General features: G+C 44.5%; 1 protein-coding gene across 3 annotated transcripts in view; it reads right to left on the bottom strand.

Moving 5' to 3' along the window:
• LOC139553554 (protein O-mannosyl-transferase TMEM260-like) overlaps positions 1-16,333 on the bottom strand; it is a 32,359-nt gene extending 16,026 nt beyond the window's left edge. The window contains exons 1-5 of one of the 3 annotated variants that reach the window (XM_071366022.1): positions 16,280-16,333; positions 15,893-16,053; positions 15,415-15,530; positions 10,783-10,814; positions 8,947-9,110 (exon numbers count right to left, since the gene is read on the bottom strand). In XM_071366022.1, the coding sequence (XP_071222123.1) occupies positions 8,947-9,110; positions 10,783-10,814; positions 15,415-15,520 (302 nt within the window). In that variant the 5' untranslated portion in view covers positions 15,521-15,530; positions 15,893-16,053; positions 16,280-16,333. Of the gene's footprint in view, positions 1-8,946; positions 9,111-10,782; positions 10,815-15,414; positions 15,531-15,892; positions 16,076-16,279 lie in introns of those variants that run through there. The other 2 variants (XM_071366020.1, XM_071366021.1) reach the window with 2 other exon arrangements.
• Between the last annotated feature and the right edge of the window lie 2,037 nt (positions 16,334-18,370).

Here is an 18,370-nt window from a genome sequence, read left to right as displayed (position 1 = left end):
AGCCTTCCAGCAGCTAGCAAACGGACCTTCCTAAATGTGCACACATTCCTGTTTAAATTCCCCAATCAGGCAGAAGCAGCAACCACAGCAGCAGATAGGAGAGAAGAGGAGTGGTAAATCATGACCAGAGAGTGGAGCATGCCTCAGTCACCCCTCCTCCAGGAGAGCACCCGCCCGCCCCAACGCTCCCGAGTACATGCAAAATTAATCACCACAATCCCGCTCAAACAATGCAGCCACTGACATGACAATTTCTCCCAGAATGCCATCTTAATCTCTAGCCCAACACACAAAAATTACACAAAACAGAAAAAAACAAATTACAGAAATCCTGTGCTTATGTGATTCACAGAAAGCCATTTTTATGCTGCTGCTGCAGCTATTTCAACAAAGTCATTAGGCAGCCACCACTGATATATAAATGTTACTCTATAGATTCCATTAACTAATTCTGGCTGAATTGTAATTGCCGAGTCTGATCCGTCTACTAGCCTGGTGCCTTATTAAGAGTGCCTGTGGTGGGTGAGGGATGTAAAATTTACGTCCGAGGCAGACACAATCTCAGGGCCACAGGCGAGCGGAATATTAAACTGGTACTTTGTTATGCTGTCTATCTACCCCCCTCATACCCCCCTCTATCCCCATCCCACTGCCTGTAATGAGGAAATAACATCTTCATTAAACATCTGTTTAACTGTATTACAGGATGAATCCTAGGGGGAACCATTGGTCATGCTGAGGATGGGGGGTGAGAGGAGCAGGGAGGCCTCATGTCCTAGGACACAGTAGGATATCATACAGACAGGGCAAAGGTCCAAACATAGGAGCTTTTAAACAATACCAATACAACTACACTCTTCAATCTATGGTTGAGAGAAGTATGGCTCTGAACACTGAGTGCCTTGATGTAGATTCTACCTGACCACAACAGATGTGAAAGGGAGGGGCTGCCTGGCCACCGGCAGGGGGGTAGCGGATGGAGAAAGGGGGATGCTCAGCTGTTTCCCCCCACCCCATTCATCCCTATAAAACTACACACACACACACACACACACACACACACTGATCCAGTGATGACCCCGCCACACATGTCCCTCCAGCACCCCCAGCCCAGTGGAAAAACAAGCCACCTGAGTGAGCAGCAGCGGGGAGTAGGGAGGGGGAGCACCATCAAGGCCATATGGTGGAGGCCCTATAAGGAGCCTGGGCCACAGCACTGGGCACTAGGCATGGTCTGGCACACCGCCCGCCCTGCGGTCCACTGACATATCAGCTGGTCCACACAGGCCCGCTCTTGGCAGGTGAGTGTCTCGCCGGTGCGCCTTTGGGATGGGGGAGGGAGGGGATGGGGCATATTTGGTGCGCCTCACGAATCCTGTTGTTATGTAATCGTACGATCAGACGACGTGTCAAAAGTGCTGATTGTTGGATGTTGGTGGTGACAGTGTTTTTGTTGTTTTAGCGTTCCACTGGCTGTGTCAGTGTACTCCGTCTGTCTCTGGTCTCAGGATTACTATAGGAACGGCGTGAGAGAGATTCCTCTCAGGTAGCACAGATTCAGAGGAGCTTTAGTAGATAAACTGTGAAATGAGGGAGCACCAAATACTGAGCTCTCTGGATTATCCTCTTTCACAGGGTACACACGTTCTTAAAGTCCTCCTGAGACTCACTGTATAGAGGACTTTTGTAGGACTGATAGGGTCATATATTATTCCTAGGAAGTTTCAAGTACAATCATACCCCTGCACATCCACTCGGTACTGGTACCCCGTGTATATAGCCAAGTTATCGTTACTCATTGTGTATTTATTTATTCCTTGTGTTATTGTTTTTCTATTTTTCTCTCTGCATTGTGGGAAGGGCCCATAAGTATGCATTTCACTGTTAGTCTACACCTGTTGTTTATGAAGCATGTGACAAAAAACTTTTGATTTATTCATTATTATCATTATGGCCACCATCCTTAAAGGCTTGTTTAGTCCTGGTGTGATAACATAGGAGACGGGCAATTTGGCCATCAAACCATGTGATTAAGCCAAGTGCGCTGTAATTGACAAATCAAAGGGAAGCTAAGTGCTACATTTTACACTTACGCAACTTGCAGTTTAGGGAGAAATGGCTTCCAAGTCTATCAATTTACATTCCACCACATTAAAAAACAGCAATCTGTCCGACTAATTTAAATTGATACATCAAAGGCTTGCTATGTTGGGAATATTACAGACAAATTTCAAGGTCTTGCAATTGACTGTTTTGGAGGAACTGCCTTCAAGTCCATAAAAAAATCAAAGTGGATATCATGTAATAACTTCAATGCAATAAGTCCCTACGCATTTGAAACGGACTATTCCTCTGGTGCAACCACTTGCATAACCACTCTCAAAATACTGCTGTGATACAAACAAAAGTTATATGGAGATTGCATACAAACCAGGGGAAATGTCAATCACAGACATAGAATAGATATTACTATAGTTCAACTTAGTGAGATTAGCTAAAATGTTCCTGAGAGGGCTGAGCAGGAGGGAGTGCAGACTGGTCAGTCTTGGCATTTAGTCTGAGGGCCAGGTCTGGCCGGAGGGACCCCCACAGGGGCGTGGCATGTCATCTCTGCCACCCTACCGGGCACGGGCGAAGCACCCAGTGCCCCCAGCGACCATTCCGGAAACCATCTACCCCCCTTGCCCCCTCAAGCCCTATCAGTACCATACCAAGTCTGCCAGCTGAACTCCAGCCACAGCCTCAACCCAAATCATGCTCCAGACAGATAATGACTAAAACCTTTATGCTTATTTTTCAAATTGAAAAGCGTAAATTATACATTCATACTTAAAAGCTTAGAGGATATGACTGGGTGCTCTGGCTGAAGTCCTCAGTGCCCATCAGCCCATTAGGGGGGTCCTCATAATGACTTTTCACTTAGTTTAGATATAATCCAAAATTTGATCTAAATCCTTAGAGATTACAAACAGGGCAGCACTTTCCATGTGTTGTGGTCCAAATATCTTCAGACAGCATGCATAGATGCTGTCTCCAAAATCTCAGTATGTTAGTGGCTAGCCAGAGCTTAGTGAAATGGTGCGATTGATAGTTTATGAAACAAATTCCAAAACGCAGTTGAGTCCATATCGGAGACAGAGACCGAGAGAATGAGATCCACAGAGCAACAATCCACAGAGGGAACAGCTAGAGAGTAGTTGTTCCCTCTGTGGTTCTCATTCTCTCGGTCTCTGTCTCCGATATGTACTCAACTGCGTTTTGGAATTTGTTTCATAAACTATCAATCGCACCATTTCACTAAGCTCTGGCTAGCCACTAACATACTGGGATTTTTGGAGTGAGTGAGAGTGGAAAGAAATAATAAGGATTTTCCTCTCCTCTGTCCTCTCTTGGGAGGCCAGCCGGTTTCAGGTTATGAGTCACCTCTGAAGAGAGGAGGAGAGGCAGGACAGGGGCTGAGAGTGAGGCTGAAGTCAGTCAGTCCGGGCTGAGGGCCAGTCCACATGGAGAGAGCACTTCCTCCCCAGCCCCTGTCCTGCTCCAGCAGGGCTGACCCTGTACCCTGACCCCCTTCAGCCCACCTGCCACCACCGGCCAAGCACACAGGAAATGGACCCAGCCCACTGCAGCCCACATGGGAGCAGTGACACTCCCTTTACCAGCCCTGTATCACCTGCTTTCTCCGGCCCAAAACAGCTTGCTGGTTCTGTATCTGTGCTACAAATGGCACAGTTTTTAACATACGCCACAATTAATTTGTTGGAATGGTAAATCTAACACGGTGCACAGTACATACTCAAAATAGCATAGCACTGCATGCATAAATGGGCCATGTAAATGGGGAAAACGTCTGAAATTAAGCTGCCACCAATGGTGCATAGAGCAAACATGTAGGAAACTACCAAAATCAGCAAACGGTCGATGTAAGATAGGCCAGGCGACAGTGTGAGATAAAAGCACACAAAGAGAGAGAGGGGGGAAAAGACTCCTTACATGATGGGGTCAGCAGGCAGGCAGGCAGAGCTGCAGGATGAGGGCCATATGCAGGGTGGCATGGGAATGTACAGAGACACAGTGCCTAACAGTCTGAGGTCCTGATTGGAGGGAGGGAGGGAAGATCCTGTCCCTTTTAGACCCAGGAGTGCAGAAGGGGGAGATTAGAAATCGTGCCATGTCAGAATTGGGAGCATGCTGGGTGATGGGAGGTGTCAGGCACTTGGAGGGGGCTGTGACTGTGTGACACACACACACACAACGGGTAGGCTATGGGTAAACAGGCTGGTTGTGTTTGTGGGGGAGGAGTGTGGTGGGACTCCGCTCTGAATACAGAACAGGGGGATCAGGAACACCACTGCCAGTCAGAAACGACCCAAAAATATCACCAGTCCTTTCACCAAGCAGCAAGATGCAAACGTCAGTTGGAAAATGTTCAGGGATTACAGAATTGTGCTATGAAGAGTTTACATTTTGTGCTAAAAACCCATTTGTTGGCTCATTTAGTAATTATCCATTTAGTTATTATCTATATCAGGTATTCCCAAATAGGGGTACGGGCAATGCCGTCAGGGGGTACGCCAAATAAAAATGTGATTCACTTTTTTTTTTTTATAAAAAAAAGTATACAGTGGGGAGAACAAGTATTTGATACACTGCCGATTTTGCAGGTTTTCCTACTTACAAAGCATGTAGAGGTCTGTAATTTTTATCATAGGTACACTTCAACTGTGAAAGACGGAATCTAAAACAAAAATCCAGAAAATCACATTGTATGATTTTTAAGTAATTAATTTGCATTTTATTGCATGACATAAGTATTTGATCACCTACCAACCAGTAAGAATTCCGGCTCTCACAGACCTGTTAGTTTTTCTTTAAGAAGCCCTCCTGTTCTCCACTCATTACCTGTATTAACTGCACCTGTTTGAACTCGTTACCTGTATAAAAGACACCTGTCCACACACTCAATCAAACAGACTCCAACCTCTCCACAATGGCCAAGACCAGAGAGCTGTGTAAGGACATCAGGGATAAATTGTAGACCTGTACAAGGCTGGGATGGGCTACAGGACAATAGCCAAGCAGTTTGGTGAGAAGGCAACAACTGTTGGCACAATTATTAGAAAATGGAAGAAGTTCAAGATGACGGTCAATCACCCTCGGTCTGGGGCTCCATGCAAGATCTCACCTCGTGGGGCATCAATGATCATGAGGAATGTGAGGGATCAGCCCAGAACTACACGGCAGGACCTGGTCAATGACCTGAAGAGAGCTGGGACCACAGTCTCAAAGAAAACCATTAGTAACACACTACGCCGTCATGGATTAAAATCCTGCAGCGCACGCAAGGTCCCCCTGCTCAAGCCAGCGCATGTCCAGGCCCGTCTGAAGTTTGCCAATGACCATCTGGATGATCCAGAGGAGGAATGGGAGAAGGTCATGTGGTCTGATGAGACAAAAATAGAGCTTTTTGCTCTAAACTCCACTCGCCGTGTTTGGAGGAATAGAAGGATGAGTACAACCCCAAGAACACCATCCCAACCGTGAAGCATGGAGGTGGAAACATCATTCTTTGGGGATGCTTTTCTGCAAAGGGGACAGGACGACTGCACCGTATTGAGGGGAGGATGGATGGGGCCATGTATCGCGAGATCTTGACCAACAACCTCCTTCCCTCAGTAAGAGCATTGAAGATGGGTCGTGGCTGGGTCTTCCAGCATGACAACGACCCAAAACACACAGCCAGGGCAACTAAGGAGTGCTCCGTAAGAAGCATCTCAAGGTCCTGGAGTGGCCTAGCCAGTCTCCAGACCTGAACCCAATAGAAAATCTTTGGAGGGAGCCGAAAGTCCGTATTGCCCAGCGACAGCCCCGAAACCTGAAGGATCTGGAGAAGGTCTGTATGGAGGAGTGGGCCAAAATCCCTGCTGCAGTGTGTGCAAACCTGGTCAAGAACTACAGGAAACGTATGATCTCTGTAATTGCAAACTAAGGTTTCTGTACCAAATATTCAGTTCTGCTTTTCTGATGTATCAAATACTTATGTCATGCAATAAAATGCAAATTAATTACTTAAAAATCATACAATGTGATTTTCTGGATTTTTGTTTTAGATTCCGTCTCTCACAGTTGAAGTGTACCTATGATAAAAATGACAGACCTCTACATGCTTTGTAAGTAGGAAAACCTGCAAAATCGGCAGTGTATCAAATACTTGTTCTCCCCACTGTATATATATATTTTTAATCACATTTTCAAACAGTCCATTTATATTTTCCAACCTTTGGGTGAGGTTTTTTTCCTCGCCTGAGTAGCCTTGTTTCACTGCCAAAAATAAAATGAAACCATTTAGTGTTCAGTGAAATAACAACACAATGTCAAATACAGGTAACCTAGCCAAATAATTAACATCCAATCACATTAACCGTTACTCCCTCACGGGAATTCCACTAAGGGTCCGTATATGTAGCCAAACGTAGCTGCTGCTCGTTCCATTTTCTCGAAAATTGATAAATGGTTAAAAAAAGTAAGGCCCGTGTCCATAGAGACACATACCAGCTCTACTGGTAATACTGCTACTACCAGCGGTACTACACCTGCACCTGTCGATGACACAAGTTTTTCTGCTTCCACGAGCACATCCAATGCTAGCATCAGTAATTCATTGTTAGCCCAGCTAGCATGGACACTGACAGTTGTGAATCTGAGACGAATGAGAATGAGGGACGTTGGATCATCGAAGAGGCGCAAATATGATGAGAACTACATTGATTTGGGGTTCAATTATATTGAGAGTAGTGCCTTTCCTAAGCCACAGTGTGTTATATGTGCAAAAGTACTGTCTCACAACTCGATGTCCATTTCACTATTGCGCAGACATTTAGAAACAAAACATGACGATTTGAAAAATAAGCCACGGGAGTTTGAGGAAAATTTAAGATGACTTTCGAGTAGTAAGACATGTATAAAAGCAACAGATACCATTAATAAGAAGGGGCTAGAAGTGTCTTATATGGTGAGCTATTGAGTGGCTAGGACAGGCAAGTCCCATACTATTGTGGAGGACTTAATTCTTCCTGCTGCCGCGGATATGGCTGGGACAATGCTATGCATCAAACAACACTGTTTCACGACGGATCAGTGACATGGCAGGAGATGTTTTGAAACAATTACTGCTTCGCATACAAGCCAGTGAATTATATGCGTTACAGCTGGATGAGTCAACAGACGTGGCCGGCCTAGCACAGCTCCTGGTATATGTCCGTCACGTTTATGGGGGTCAATTAAGGAAGACATCCTCTTCTGCAAACCACTGGAAACCAGGACAATTGGAGAGGATATTTTTAAAGCACTGGACAGCTTTGTGACATCAAATGGACTTTGGTGGTCAAGATGTGTTGGTATCTGTAATGATGGTGCAAAAACCATGACAGGGAGACATAGTGGAGTGGTAATGCGCGTGCAAGCAGTTCCTCCCGATGCCACTTGGGTACACTGTAGCATCCACTGAGAGACTCTTGCTGCCAAGGGAATGCCTGACAGCTTGAAATACGTTTTGGACACTACAGTGAAAATGGTTAACTTTGTTAAAGCAAGGCCCCTGAACTTTTGTGTATTTTCTGCACTATGCAATGATATGGGCAGCGACCATGTGAAGCTTTTACAACATACAGAAGTGCGCTGGTTATCAAGGGGCAAAGTATTGGCACGTTTTTTGTATTGAGAGACGAGCTTAAAGTTTTCTTTACTGACCATATTTTTCACTTGTCTGACCGCTTGCATGATGACGAGTTTCTCACACGACTGGCCTATCTATCTGGGTGATGTTTTTTCTCGCATGAATGATCTGAATCTAGGATTACAGGGACTCTCCACAACTACTTTCAATGTGCGGGACAAAATTCAGGCTATGATTAAGAAGCTGGAGATCTTCTCTGTCTGCATTATCAAGGACAACACACAGGTCTTTCCATCATTGTATGATTTTCTGTGCGCAAATGAACTCAAGCTTATGGACAAAGTCAAATGTGATATAGCGTAGCACCTGAGTGAGTTGGGTGCGCAATATACCCAGGTACTTTCCCGAAAGAGATGACACAAACAACTGGATTCGTTATCCCTTTCATTCCCTGCCTCCAGTCCACTTACCGATATCTGAACAAGAGAGCCTCATTGAAATTGCAACAAGCGGTTCTGTGAAAATTGAATTTAAATCAGAAGCCACTGCCAGATTTTTGAATTGGGCTGCGCTCAGAGTATCCTGCCTTGACAAATCGCGCTGTTAAGACACTGATGCCCTTTGCTACCACGTGCCTATGTGAGAGTGGATTTTCGGCCCTCATTAGCATGAAAAGTAAATACAGGCACAGACTGTGTGTGGAAAAAGACAGACGCTCCAATACAACCCAACATTGCAGAGTTACGTGCATCCTTTCAAGCACGCCCTTCTCATTAACCTGTGGTGAGTTGTTCACACATTTTGAAGAACAAATAAGGTTTTATATGTAAGATGGCTAAGTAAAGAGCAAAATTATTGATTATTATTAGATTATTATCTGTGCCCTGGTCCTATAAGAGCTCTCTGTCACTTCCCACGAGCCGGGTTGTGACAAAAACTAATTATTATGTTTAATAAATGTATCGTATAATGTGTGTGTGGCAGGCCGTCAATGACGGCAAAAACTACATTTGAGGGTGAGCTGACCCTGGTGCTAGAGGGGGTACGCAGCTGGAGGTTGAATGTTTGAAGGGGTACGGGACTATAAAAGGTTTGGGAACCACTGATCTATATCATTGACAAAAATGCAGAATAGCAGAATTACAGCACTATTGGATGCAGCAGACACTAACCATGTTGATTATAATTAGAAAGAAGGACCTGGAGTTTTTCCTGACTAGGTGACCTGACCAGGATAGTCACCTGGCCCTAGCGATGTGCTGTAGTCTTACCTGCAGACAGTGAAGCAGAGGGCCCCGCTGGCCCCGGCCCCCAGCAAGCTGCTCAGCAGGTTGACACTGTGGGCCGGAGACACGGAGAGGGAGAGATAGGGCAGCAGGGACAGAGCCAGCCAGGCTAGGAGGGTGAAGACTGGGTATCCCGGGGGGTGAGCCACCTGCACCAACAGAGAGAGAGAGAGAGGACAGTAACCGGGGGAGGGATGATGAGGAGAGCAACAGGAGGGAGCCCACTATCCTGAGGACATCAGTGTATAGGTAGAAGATTTCCTGGCCCGTTCAGGAAATACTCCTGGCCCTGGATATCAGGCTAAAGAGTTTGAGGAGTGCGAAATGTTTAAATAAGTGTGGTGGAACTATACAGAGTGGGGGCACGGTGCTGAGGCAGGATGAAAGGGAGAGGTGGTAGCAGGGTAATGAAAGCCTGTCATTTTAATTAGCCCCAATTCCACCAGTGCTGTACCTGAGTGTCCCAGGGGGAGTGGTGGTGGAGGTGAAGGGATGGAGTGGCAGGCCTAGACAGCCATACTGTTACTGTGACCTGACCGCTGACTGACTGACTCTGCTATGTGAGGGCCTCCCAACCCTCTTTCGTCTCTCTACACAAATCATTCCTCCTCCTCTTCCTCCCTTCCCAAGGACAAGGCAACTCTCTGGGGTCCGTGCTGCAGCACGTGGTGCACAAGCCCCCCAAATCACCTCAGAGCCGCAGCCACTCTCACCCGGGGGATCCCAGCAATCACTGCAATTAGCCGCTAAGTCTCCTCCAGGCCGATAAGGGCTCAGTCATTACACACAGACTCCTTCCCGGACACTGATAAGGCTGGGTCAGCCGTAGAGCAGGGGCAGCCCTTCAAATGGAGCCGCCACTGAGAGGTGAGAGAGTGATTGCACCACCAATCATCACGGACACGGCCGAGGCTCACTGGATCCCTGGGTATGTCCACAACAACCAGCCTCAGCTAGGTCTGAGGAGAGTGGGGAGAGACTGGAGGAGCTTTTAAAGCTAGGGAGGTCAAAGGGAGGTCAAATGGAAAGACAGAAGGAGAAGAAATGTGGGCAGTAAAAACGCACAGTTAAAGGGGAGGAGTCCCGAGAGAGATAGAGAGAAAGAAAAAGAAGGGGTGAAGGGAGACAGTGAAAAATCCCAGTTTGATAAACAGATGGTTGGGTCAGACAGCACCACACAGGTGAACATGAGGTGGAGGTAGGAAAGACGGGATGTGGGGGCAAATCCAGATGGACCGGCTCATAGTTAAAGAGCTAAAGGACAGCGGAGGGACACCAAGGCCACTGGGAGCTGTGGGGAGAGAGAGCTCCAGAGCTCAGGGGATCAGAGGGGAGGGCCGGCGTACCCGGGCCCAGGGAGGACCTCCGTACACTGGGGAGGCCTGACACGCAGGCCACACGGACTGCAGCACTAACGGCAGGATTACTGGCATAGTGACACCGACACAGCCTCCCTAAAAGGATCATAGCAGCGTAATAAACTTTATTAAATAATAAAACTTATTATAACTGTTAACCCGATTTAGTTCATTCTTCCCAGCTTATACACACACAAAAAATATATAATGAGCCTTATACCGTACATAAGGCAGAGCCTAAGAAAGCCATCGCCTTACCATTGACTTTAATTGGATTTAAAAAACGGGTTGCAAATTATAGCATTCTCTACTTCCAACTTAGTCAAATAAGTGTATAGAAAGAAGGGAAAAACCTGTGGACTGAAAGTAAATTAATCTGCTTTCTGCCCATGCTTAATTAAACTTCCGTAATGCTTAAAGGACTTAATGAGTGAATTGATTAAACAATACGGCTAACGCTTACCCCCAGCTCACAAGCAGCGGTGATCAGCTCTCCTGTGGAAGACAATAGGGGAGGAAATGAATGTAAACCCAATAATTATTATTAAGAGACAAGTCTGCTCCAAAGTTTTCCCAAATCAAATACTTGCACTGGGGTTTTGCATTAATTTGCCTGGATCAAAACCTGCAAATCTTCCCAGTGTGACATTTCCTAAGCGGCACGCTCATTCTCTTCATCTCTCGATTCTCCCCCCTCCCCACACACACACAGCAAAACTACTCCCATCTCCGCCACACACACACAAACGCACCATAACACTTCCTCCCCAATGCTTCGCCACACAGGCACACACGTAGGCTGATCTGAGAGTATCGCTCCTGTTCCAAACCTCCCCATGCACCAGGTCCCTTCTCTTTTGTCTTTCCATCCTTTTCTCTCTGTTCCCACACTCCCAGCCTCTCCTTTGGTCCAGAGAGGACACAGAGATGGAGGCAGTGTTGGTGACAATGAGAGCATGATGAGGTAAGCTTAAGGACACAGGAGCTGGTTGCAAGGTTTATGACTGTCTCTACCTCTGTGTGGGGTGCAGCATAAACTGCATTCATCCCCCTAAACGCTATTTCAGGATGCATCAGATCATTTTGGGCACAAACCCATTTGTGCCAGAATCTATCCAAAGCGTTTCCAATTACACAGATTTTTCACCCAATGTTTGCATCTCCCACTCATGAAAATTGAAATTTTGTTCAGATTAAATGTAATTGATAAATGCGTGTGCCCTACACAGCACCCTCTGCTGGCCGAATATAGATAAATCAGATATTGTTTTCTCTGGGGTACAATTCAATGACATTATTTTTCTACATAAAAACAGATTATTAAGAAAAGAGAATTGTAATTTTTGCATCAAGGTTTTGTATGAAATATAACTTGACTGATACATTTGTGTATAAGAGTATTTGCAAATATGTCTATATAAATTGTACTGATGGTGTTAAATGTGGCCAATTTGCAATAAAGGTAGGCTATATAGTTGGAAATGGTTCTTCTAGCTCTGTGCTATAATTAATGTTTGGCCATATTGACTGAATTAAAATACATTTTTCAGTTGAGAAATATGATTTTTTATAAATATCAGTAACGCACATAAACATACAAAATTACTGTAGAATTGCAAGAACTGGGGTTTTGATGCAATACCAAAATTACAGAACATTGCAGTATAATTTCAAACAGTTGGCCGCCTGCCTCTATTTTCTGCATTTAACCTCTGTGATACAGTGCATTATCATGTTTGACTTTCTGGCGCATGAAGCGCGCTCACTCTTATCAGTTTAATAGGCCATGAAACCCGAAACCTCTTCAATTGCACAGCTCAAATGTTTCCATTGGTCCATTTCACCTGGCATGAGAACTACCTGTCATAATTTTTCATCACTCTGTCTCATCTTCCATTTCACACTACATATTCCATATTGTACACTTTTACACACCAACATAAAATTCTAAATAATATGGGGCCACAACATCAGAGTGGCAGAGGCACAGAGATGCAGCAGTGCTGCTGTCCCATTACTAAAATGGGAAAATATATGAGTCGACAGGGTAGCAGCGTGGACGCCAAGAGTCTTTGTTATAGCAGAGCACAGGCACCCACACCAGCCTTCCCATAATCCCTGTCACTTCCACACACCACATTCCTAGACAACAGCGTTCCCGCAGGGTGTGCTCAAGCTTCTCTGGGGCGCATCACACCTAAAGAGATTAGAACATGGAAACGGAGACCTGGAGAATTGGGAAAGGGTGTTCAGCTGGCACTATAGGAGCGGGCATCCTGCACCGTCCCTAAACGCTGTGGAGAAGGGGCTGGACGTTTTTTCAAAGGCCCAGGCCGCTCGGCAGCATCACAACCAGCAGGGCTACTCAGGGCTTTTCTCCTGTACTCTCCCCTACTCCCCCATATCTGGCCCAGGGTTTTCAAATGGTTCCATCTTGCAAAATGCAGTTTCAATGTATTTCCCCTTTGCAGAATGTATGCCAGAACAACACAAACCTACTGAGCAAAGCATTCATGCCCCCAAATCCACTTTCACTGTAGCTGAACCTACACTATATATCCACAATAGTATGTGGACACCCCTTCAAATCAGTGGCGTTGACTTTTTCAGCCACACCCGTTGCTGACAGGTCTATAAAATCGAGCACACAGCCTCCATAGACAACATTGGCAGTAGAATGGCCTTACTGAAGAGCTCTGTGACTTTCAACGTGGCACCTTTCCATCAAGTCAGTTCGTCAAATTTCTGCCCTGCTGGAGCTGCCCGGTCAACTGTAAGTGCTGTTATTGTGAAGTGGAAATGTCTAGGAGCAACAACAGCTCAGCCGCGAAGTGGTAGGCCACACAAGCTCACAGAATGAGACCGCCGAGTGCTGAAGCATCTGTCCTCAGTTGAAACACTCACTATAGAGTTCCAAACTGCCTCTGGAAGCCACGTCAGTACAAGAACTGTTCATCGGGGGCTTCATGAAATGGGTTTCCATGGCCGAGCAGCCGCACACAAACCTAAGATCACCATGCGCAGTGTGGTGTAAAGCTCGCCAATATTGGACTATTGAGCAGTGGAATAGCATTCTCTGGAGTGATAAATCCCGCTTCATCATCTGGCAGTCCGACGAACGAATCTGGGTTTGCAGGATGCCAGCAGAAAGCTACCTGCCCCAATGCATAGTGCCGACTGTAAAGTTTGGTGGAGGAGGAATAATGGTCTGGGGCTATTTTTCATGGTCCAGGCAAGACCCCTTAGTTCCAGCATACAATGACATTCTAGACGATTCTGTGCTTTCAACTTTGTGGCAACAGTTTGGGGAAGGCCCTTTCCTGTTTCAGCATGACAATGCTCCTAAGCAAAAAGAGAGGTCCATACAGAAATGGTTTGTTGAGATCGGTGTCGAAGATCTTGACTGGCCTGCACAGAGCCCTGACCTCAACCCCATCGAACACCTTTGGGATGAATTGTAACGCTGACTGTGAGCCAGGCCTAATCACCCAACATTAGTCCCTAACATCACTAATGTTTCTTGTGGCTGAATGGAAACAAGTACCCGCAGCAATGTTCCAACATCTAGTGTAAAGCCTTCCCAGAAGAGTGGAGGCTGGTATAGCATGAAAGGTGTTTGACGAGCAGGTGTCCACATATTTTTTGTCATGTAGTGTACATACCGGTATGATATATCTAAGTACAGTTTGTAGCCTACTTACACAGGCCATTACTTCATGAAATGCATTAAATGAATGTTGTGAAAAATCATAATAAAAAGAGGATTTAGTATGGAAATTTGTTACCATGGGTCAAGAGTAGCTGCAATTATCCCTGCAACAACATATAAACTATATATTACCTACACTAATTAACCATTGCTCTCTGCAATAACAAGGCATATAATGAGGCATTTCTTATTTTAGTAACTACTGTACATCAAAAGTGAATGTTAAACTTAGTAAACTACTAGCCTACACAAAACCGTTTTTCTTAAAGAGAAACATTTGGATCTTGTTCTTATTGAGAGGTTTTTGAAGGAAATGCTGTTTCTCTTTAGGAAATATACCCACATTATGTTCATAACAATGCAAATGGTGGAGGAGAGGAGACTTTTGACACTAAAGCTTGACAAAAGTATTGTGGCAGATGTGAATGTCACAGTCCCCCATCCATGATTATCTATGAATCAGTAATCCTGACACTGGAGTAATTCCCTGTCTCAGTCTGCAGGCAAGCAGAGACACACCACTACCTGCTGAATACATTACTAAACAACTTTAAAATGCAGTTCATTGTCGCTTCATTGTCATAATTTGAATGACAATTTTACTTTATCACTAAATAAATACGCACTGCCAATCTTCACTTCATGCCAAAATAATCTCCTCTGGTAGGAAGAGACAGAGGAAGCACAAGAGAAACAAAACAATGTTCTGACCACAAATAGTGGAAGCATTTCACATTTTGTTAAGTAGGCCTATAAAACTACATACAATTTTACTGTTTGTTTGTGATGGTTAAAGAGACAATCTATAAGAGACTGAGTATGCACAAGATATACTAAACAAATAGAAGAATATTTGCAAATGTTATCAAATAGGCCTATAGAACTGCATAGATGTTTACTGTAGGACGGATGAAAACAAACATTCAGCACCATGGACAGTACAGTACAAACCAAAACAAAGGACTTGATGGCTTATTCAACACCAATGCCACTGAACAGAGCTGTATCCAGGCACCTCATATAATGAGAAGATTCAATGCACTGGAATGTTGCCACCAGAAAAGTGTGCACTGAATGTAATATGAACGTTTTTGGATGTAACTGAGTAACAAGTTATATATGGGTAAGTAGAGAACATTTTGAATGTAAAGAGTATGGAGCTGACATTAGCTACTTCTGCATGCACACTGAAAAGGTGTATGCAAAAGTTATTTGCTCACAAACCATGATATACTGTGATTAAGTTGTATCGTTAACATGGGCAATGCTACTACATACAGTACCTGTATTATTAGTCAGATCACCGGTAGATGAGACGTCACCACCAGTCAGTCACTCGTCATAAACCATACACGATTGGCTGCCTGACAAGTTCATAAGCTTTACCTGAGTCTCCACCCGGGACAGCCTTCTGCGTGCAGGGCAGGTAAAGCGCTGCGACAAAGGCGACAGTGGCGCCAGTCAGCACCCAGCTTCTCTGCTCCACCACCATGGCTAGTTAGCTAGATAGAGGGGGAAAAACACGAATTGTTAGCTAGCTAGCATGCACAATTACCCGGAAAGCCAAGCTAGCACTGAAACAATGAGTAGCTAGCGCTAGGTTTCAATGCTAACACCCCAACGTCTATTTACAAATGTTTTTTTGTTGTGCCAAAGTAACGTTAGCTATTTTAATTTTAAAGCGCAGCCTAGCTAACGTAGCCTAGCCAGCTACGGTAGCTAGCTAGCCTATTAATTGAAAGTAATGTCCAAGATACTGGTAACTACTCCAGACCCATGCCATGCGCATTCTATTTCTCCGCTACAAAGACGCGCCATTCATATTGACTCGTGCATATTAGGTATTATTGATTAAATGTCTTACTGTAAGAAACAAATCAATAGCTAGCTTCCAAAAATACTTGCATAGTCCACAACAGGTTATTCCGTATAAAGTTCAAATGACAATAGTCACACTGGTGATTTCACTTCCTGGTCTGCCCATCAGCAGCATTCTCCAAGGGACAGGGGGACAACCAGAGGGAACTGCAATTTTGACAGATGGAGATTTGGGGAGAAAAATGGGTTAGGGTTAGTCTAGGGCACATCCAACAAGAGGGAATAGAGTGCGTGTGTGATACCCTACACTTTTACCAGAGCCTGCTACTACTCAGTAATCCTGTTAAAATGTCTGAACATTTGGCAAACACACACAAACATCCACATCTTGCACATCTATAAGGCGGCTGGCTATGTTTGAGTTTAAGTTTACCTGGTTTGTCAACATTCTTAAGCTGGCCCAGTGTATTGGCTCCCTTGTAATGCATTGTACTTCCTCCTCTGGCTGATACAGAGTAGTCCATCATTGAGCATGTGATTACACTCAAAATCAGGTTAGAAGAAACAACAAAAAATGACAGAAGTCATGGTCCCCTTAGGTTTTTCTCAGCATATTGAGCAGGGCAATTTAATCTTGCTCTATCCTTCCAGAATCACTTTAAAACACCTAGGTTACAAACATATTCAATGTTCAACCAAAAAACATTTTATGGAGCCTTATGATGACCATAGGTCGGGATGAAGTATCAGATTATATCATAATGATGCCTGTCAATCAATCTCGAAAATAGCAGGCAAATGTTACATTTTCAAATCTATTTGAAAATGTAACATTTGCCTGCTATTTTCGAGATTGATTGACAGGCATCATTATGATATAATCTGATACTTCATCCCGACCTATGGTCATCATAAGGCTCCATAAAATGTTTTTTGGTTGAACATTGAATATGTTTGTAACCTAGGTGTTTTAAAGTGATTCTGGAAGGATAGAGCAAGATTAAATTGCCCTGCTCAATATGCTGAGAAAAACCTAAGGGGACCATGACTTCTGTCATTTTTTGTTGTTTCTTCTAACCTGATTTTGAGTGTAATCACATGCTCAATGATGGACTACTCTGTATCAGCCAGAGGAGGAAGTACAATGCATTACAAGGGAGCCAATACACTGGGCCAGCTTAAGAATGTTGACAAACCAGGTAAACTTAAACTCAAACATAGCCAGCCGCCTTATTGGATTTGGAGCCTTTTGAAAGAAGCTATACGCCACGGTCAACCTGTGAGGTGTTAGGTTCTTGTAAATGATGGAGAGAGGAGAGATTAGCATCCTCAGTAATATATGAATAACACTAACATACAGCAGATGATCATGTCGACATCTCAGATCAAATAATATTTTCACTGGTGTAGAATGTAGATGGTGCAGATATTCTTGTTTCAAAAGCTCTACAAATCTGTCCATAAAATGTACTAAAATTATAAAAGTGTTTGGTTCACTTTAGGCATTAAATCATGACTGGAGAGGGAAGTATTGACACATAATTGTAGGGACACATTTATATACTTCTCCTTTCTCTTATATTTTATAGCTGCATATATTCCTTCTTCTATAAGTCCAGCTACATCACAGTATATGTTCAAATGTGGGCTAATGTGCAATGATACTGAAATGAGGTGTACATGCACCCCTAAATGTCTCACAAGTTTCCACATTCCCAAGTTGAAGGGTTACCCTAATAAAGAATTTGCCCTATTGAACTGATAATAATCCCACTATATCATAAATTGGTCTGATCCCTCAGTAAATTGAGCCCTTGGCGAGGTGGAGTGGTGTCAGCACCTAAAGAACTCAGAGATGGTTCTCTAATCCTCTCTCCCCTCTCACCAACACCCGTACTGTCTAATCAGTCTTAAACACACACACTCACACTCACATCCAGCATATATACACACACACCAGCACTCACCCTTCTTCACTCTCAGCTCAGCCATCTCTTCACTGTAATGTCACTCTTAATCCACGCTTGGTTATCCGCTGGGCTGCAGCGCTGGCAGAGGGATATGAGGAGGGAGAAGAGGGAAGTTGGAGTGTTCCATTACTCTCACAAATCCCGGCACATAGAAAAGGAGGATTTATGGCAGGCCTTATAGATGCACAGATGCATCGTGGTGTATTTAGCATACACACAGATTCAAGTTCTCCCCCAAACAACCGAACAAGAGGGTTGTCAACAGAGGAATCCTCCAAGGGGATCGTTGGACAATACAGCACTGTTGCTACTCTGTATTTTCCCTTTTTTGAGCTTGAAACATGTTTTATTAGCTAGTTTAAAATGTCTTTCTAGGCCAGGAAACACAGATTGGACCACCAGCCACCACAACAACTCACCTTTCTATTTGTCTCATTCTGCATGTCTGAACTTTGTAGACAGCCCATGCTAGGCTGCTACTGTAGCTACAAACTCAACTGCCTGCACAAAGTACAGAGGCATGTCTGTACTGTATGTGGCAGGCTGGCAGGCCA

The sequence above is a fragment of the Salvelinus alpinus genome, chromosome 25, assembly GCF_045679555.1.
Source record: "Salvelinus alpinus chromosome 25, SLU_Salpinus.1, whole genome shotgun sequence".
Lineage (NCBI taxonomy): Eukaryota > Metazoa > Chordata > Actinopteri > Salmoniformes > Salmonidae > Salvelinus > Salvelinus alpinus.
Note: the sequence above shows the minus strand (reverse complement) of the source record. Positions and strands in the feature narration are given on the sequence as shown.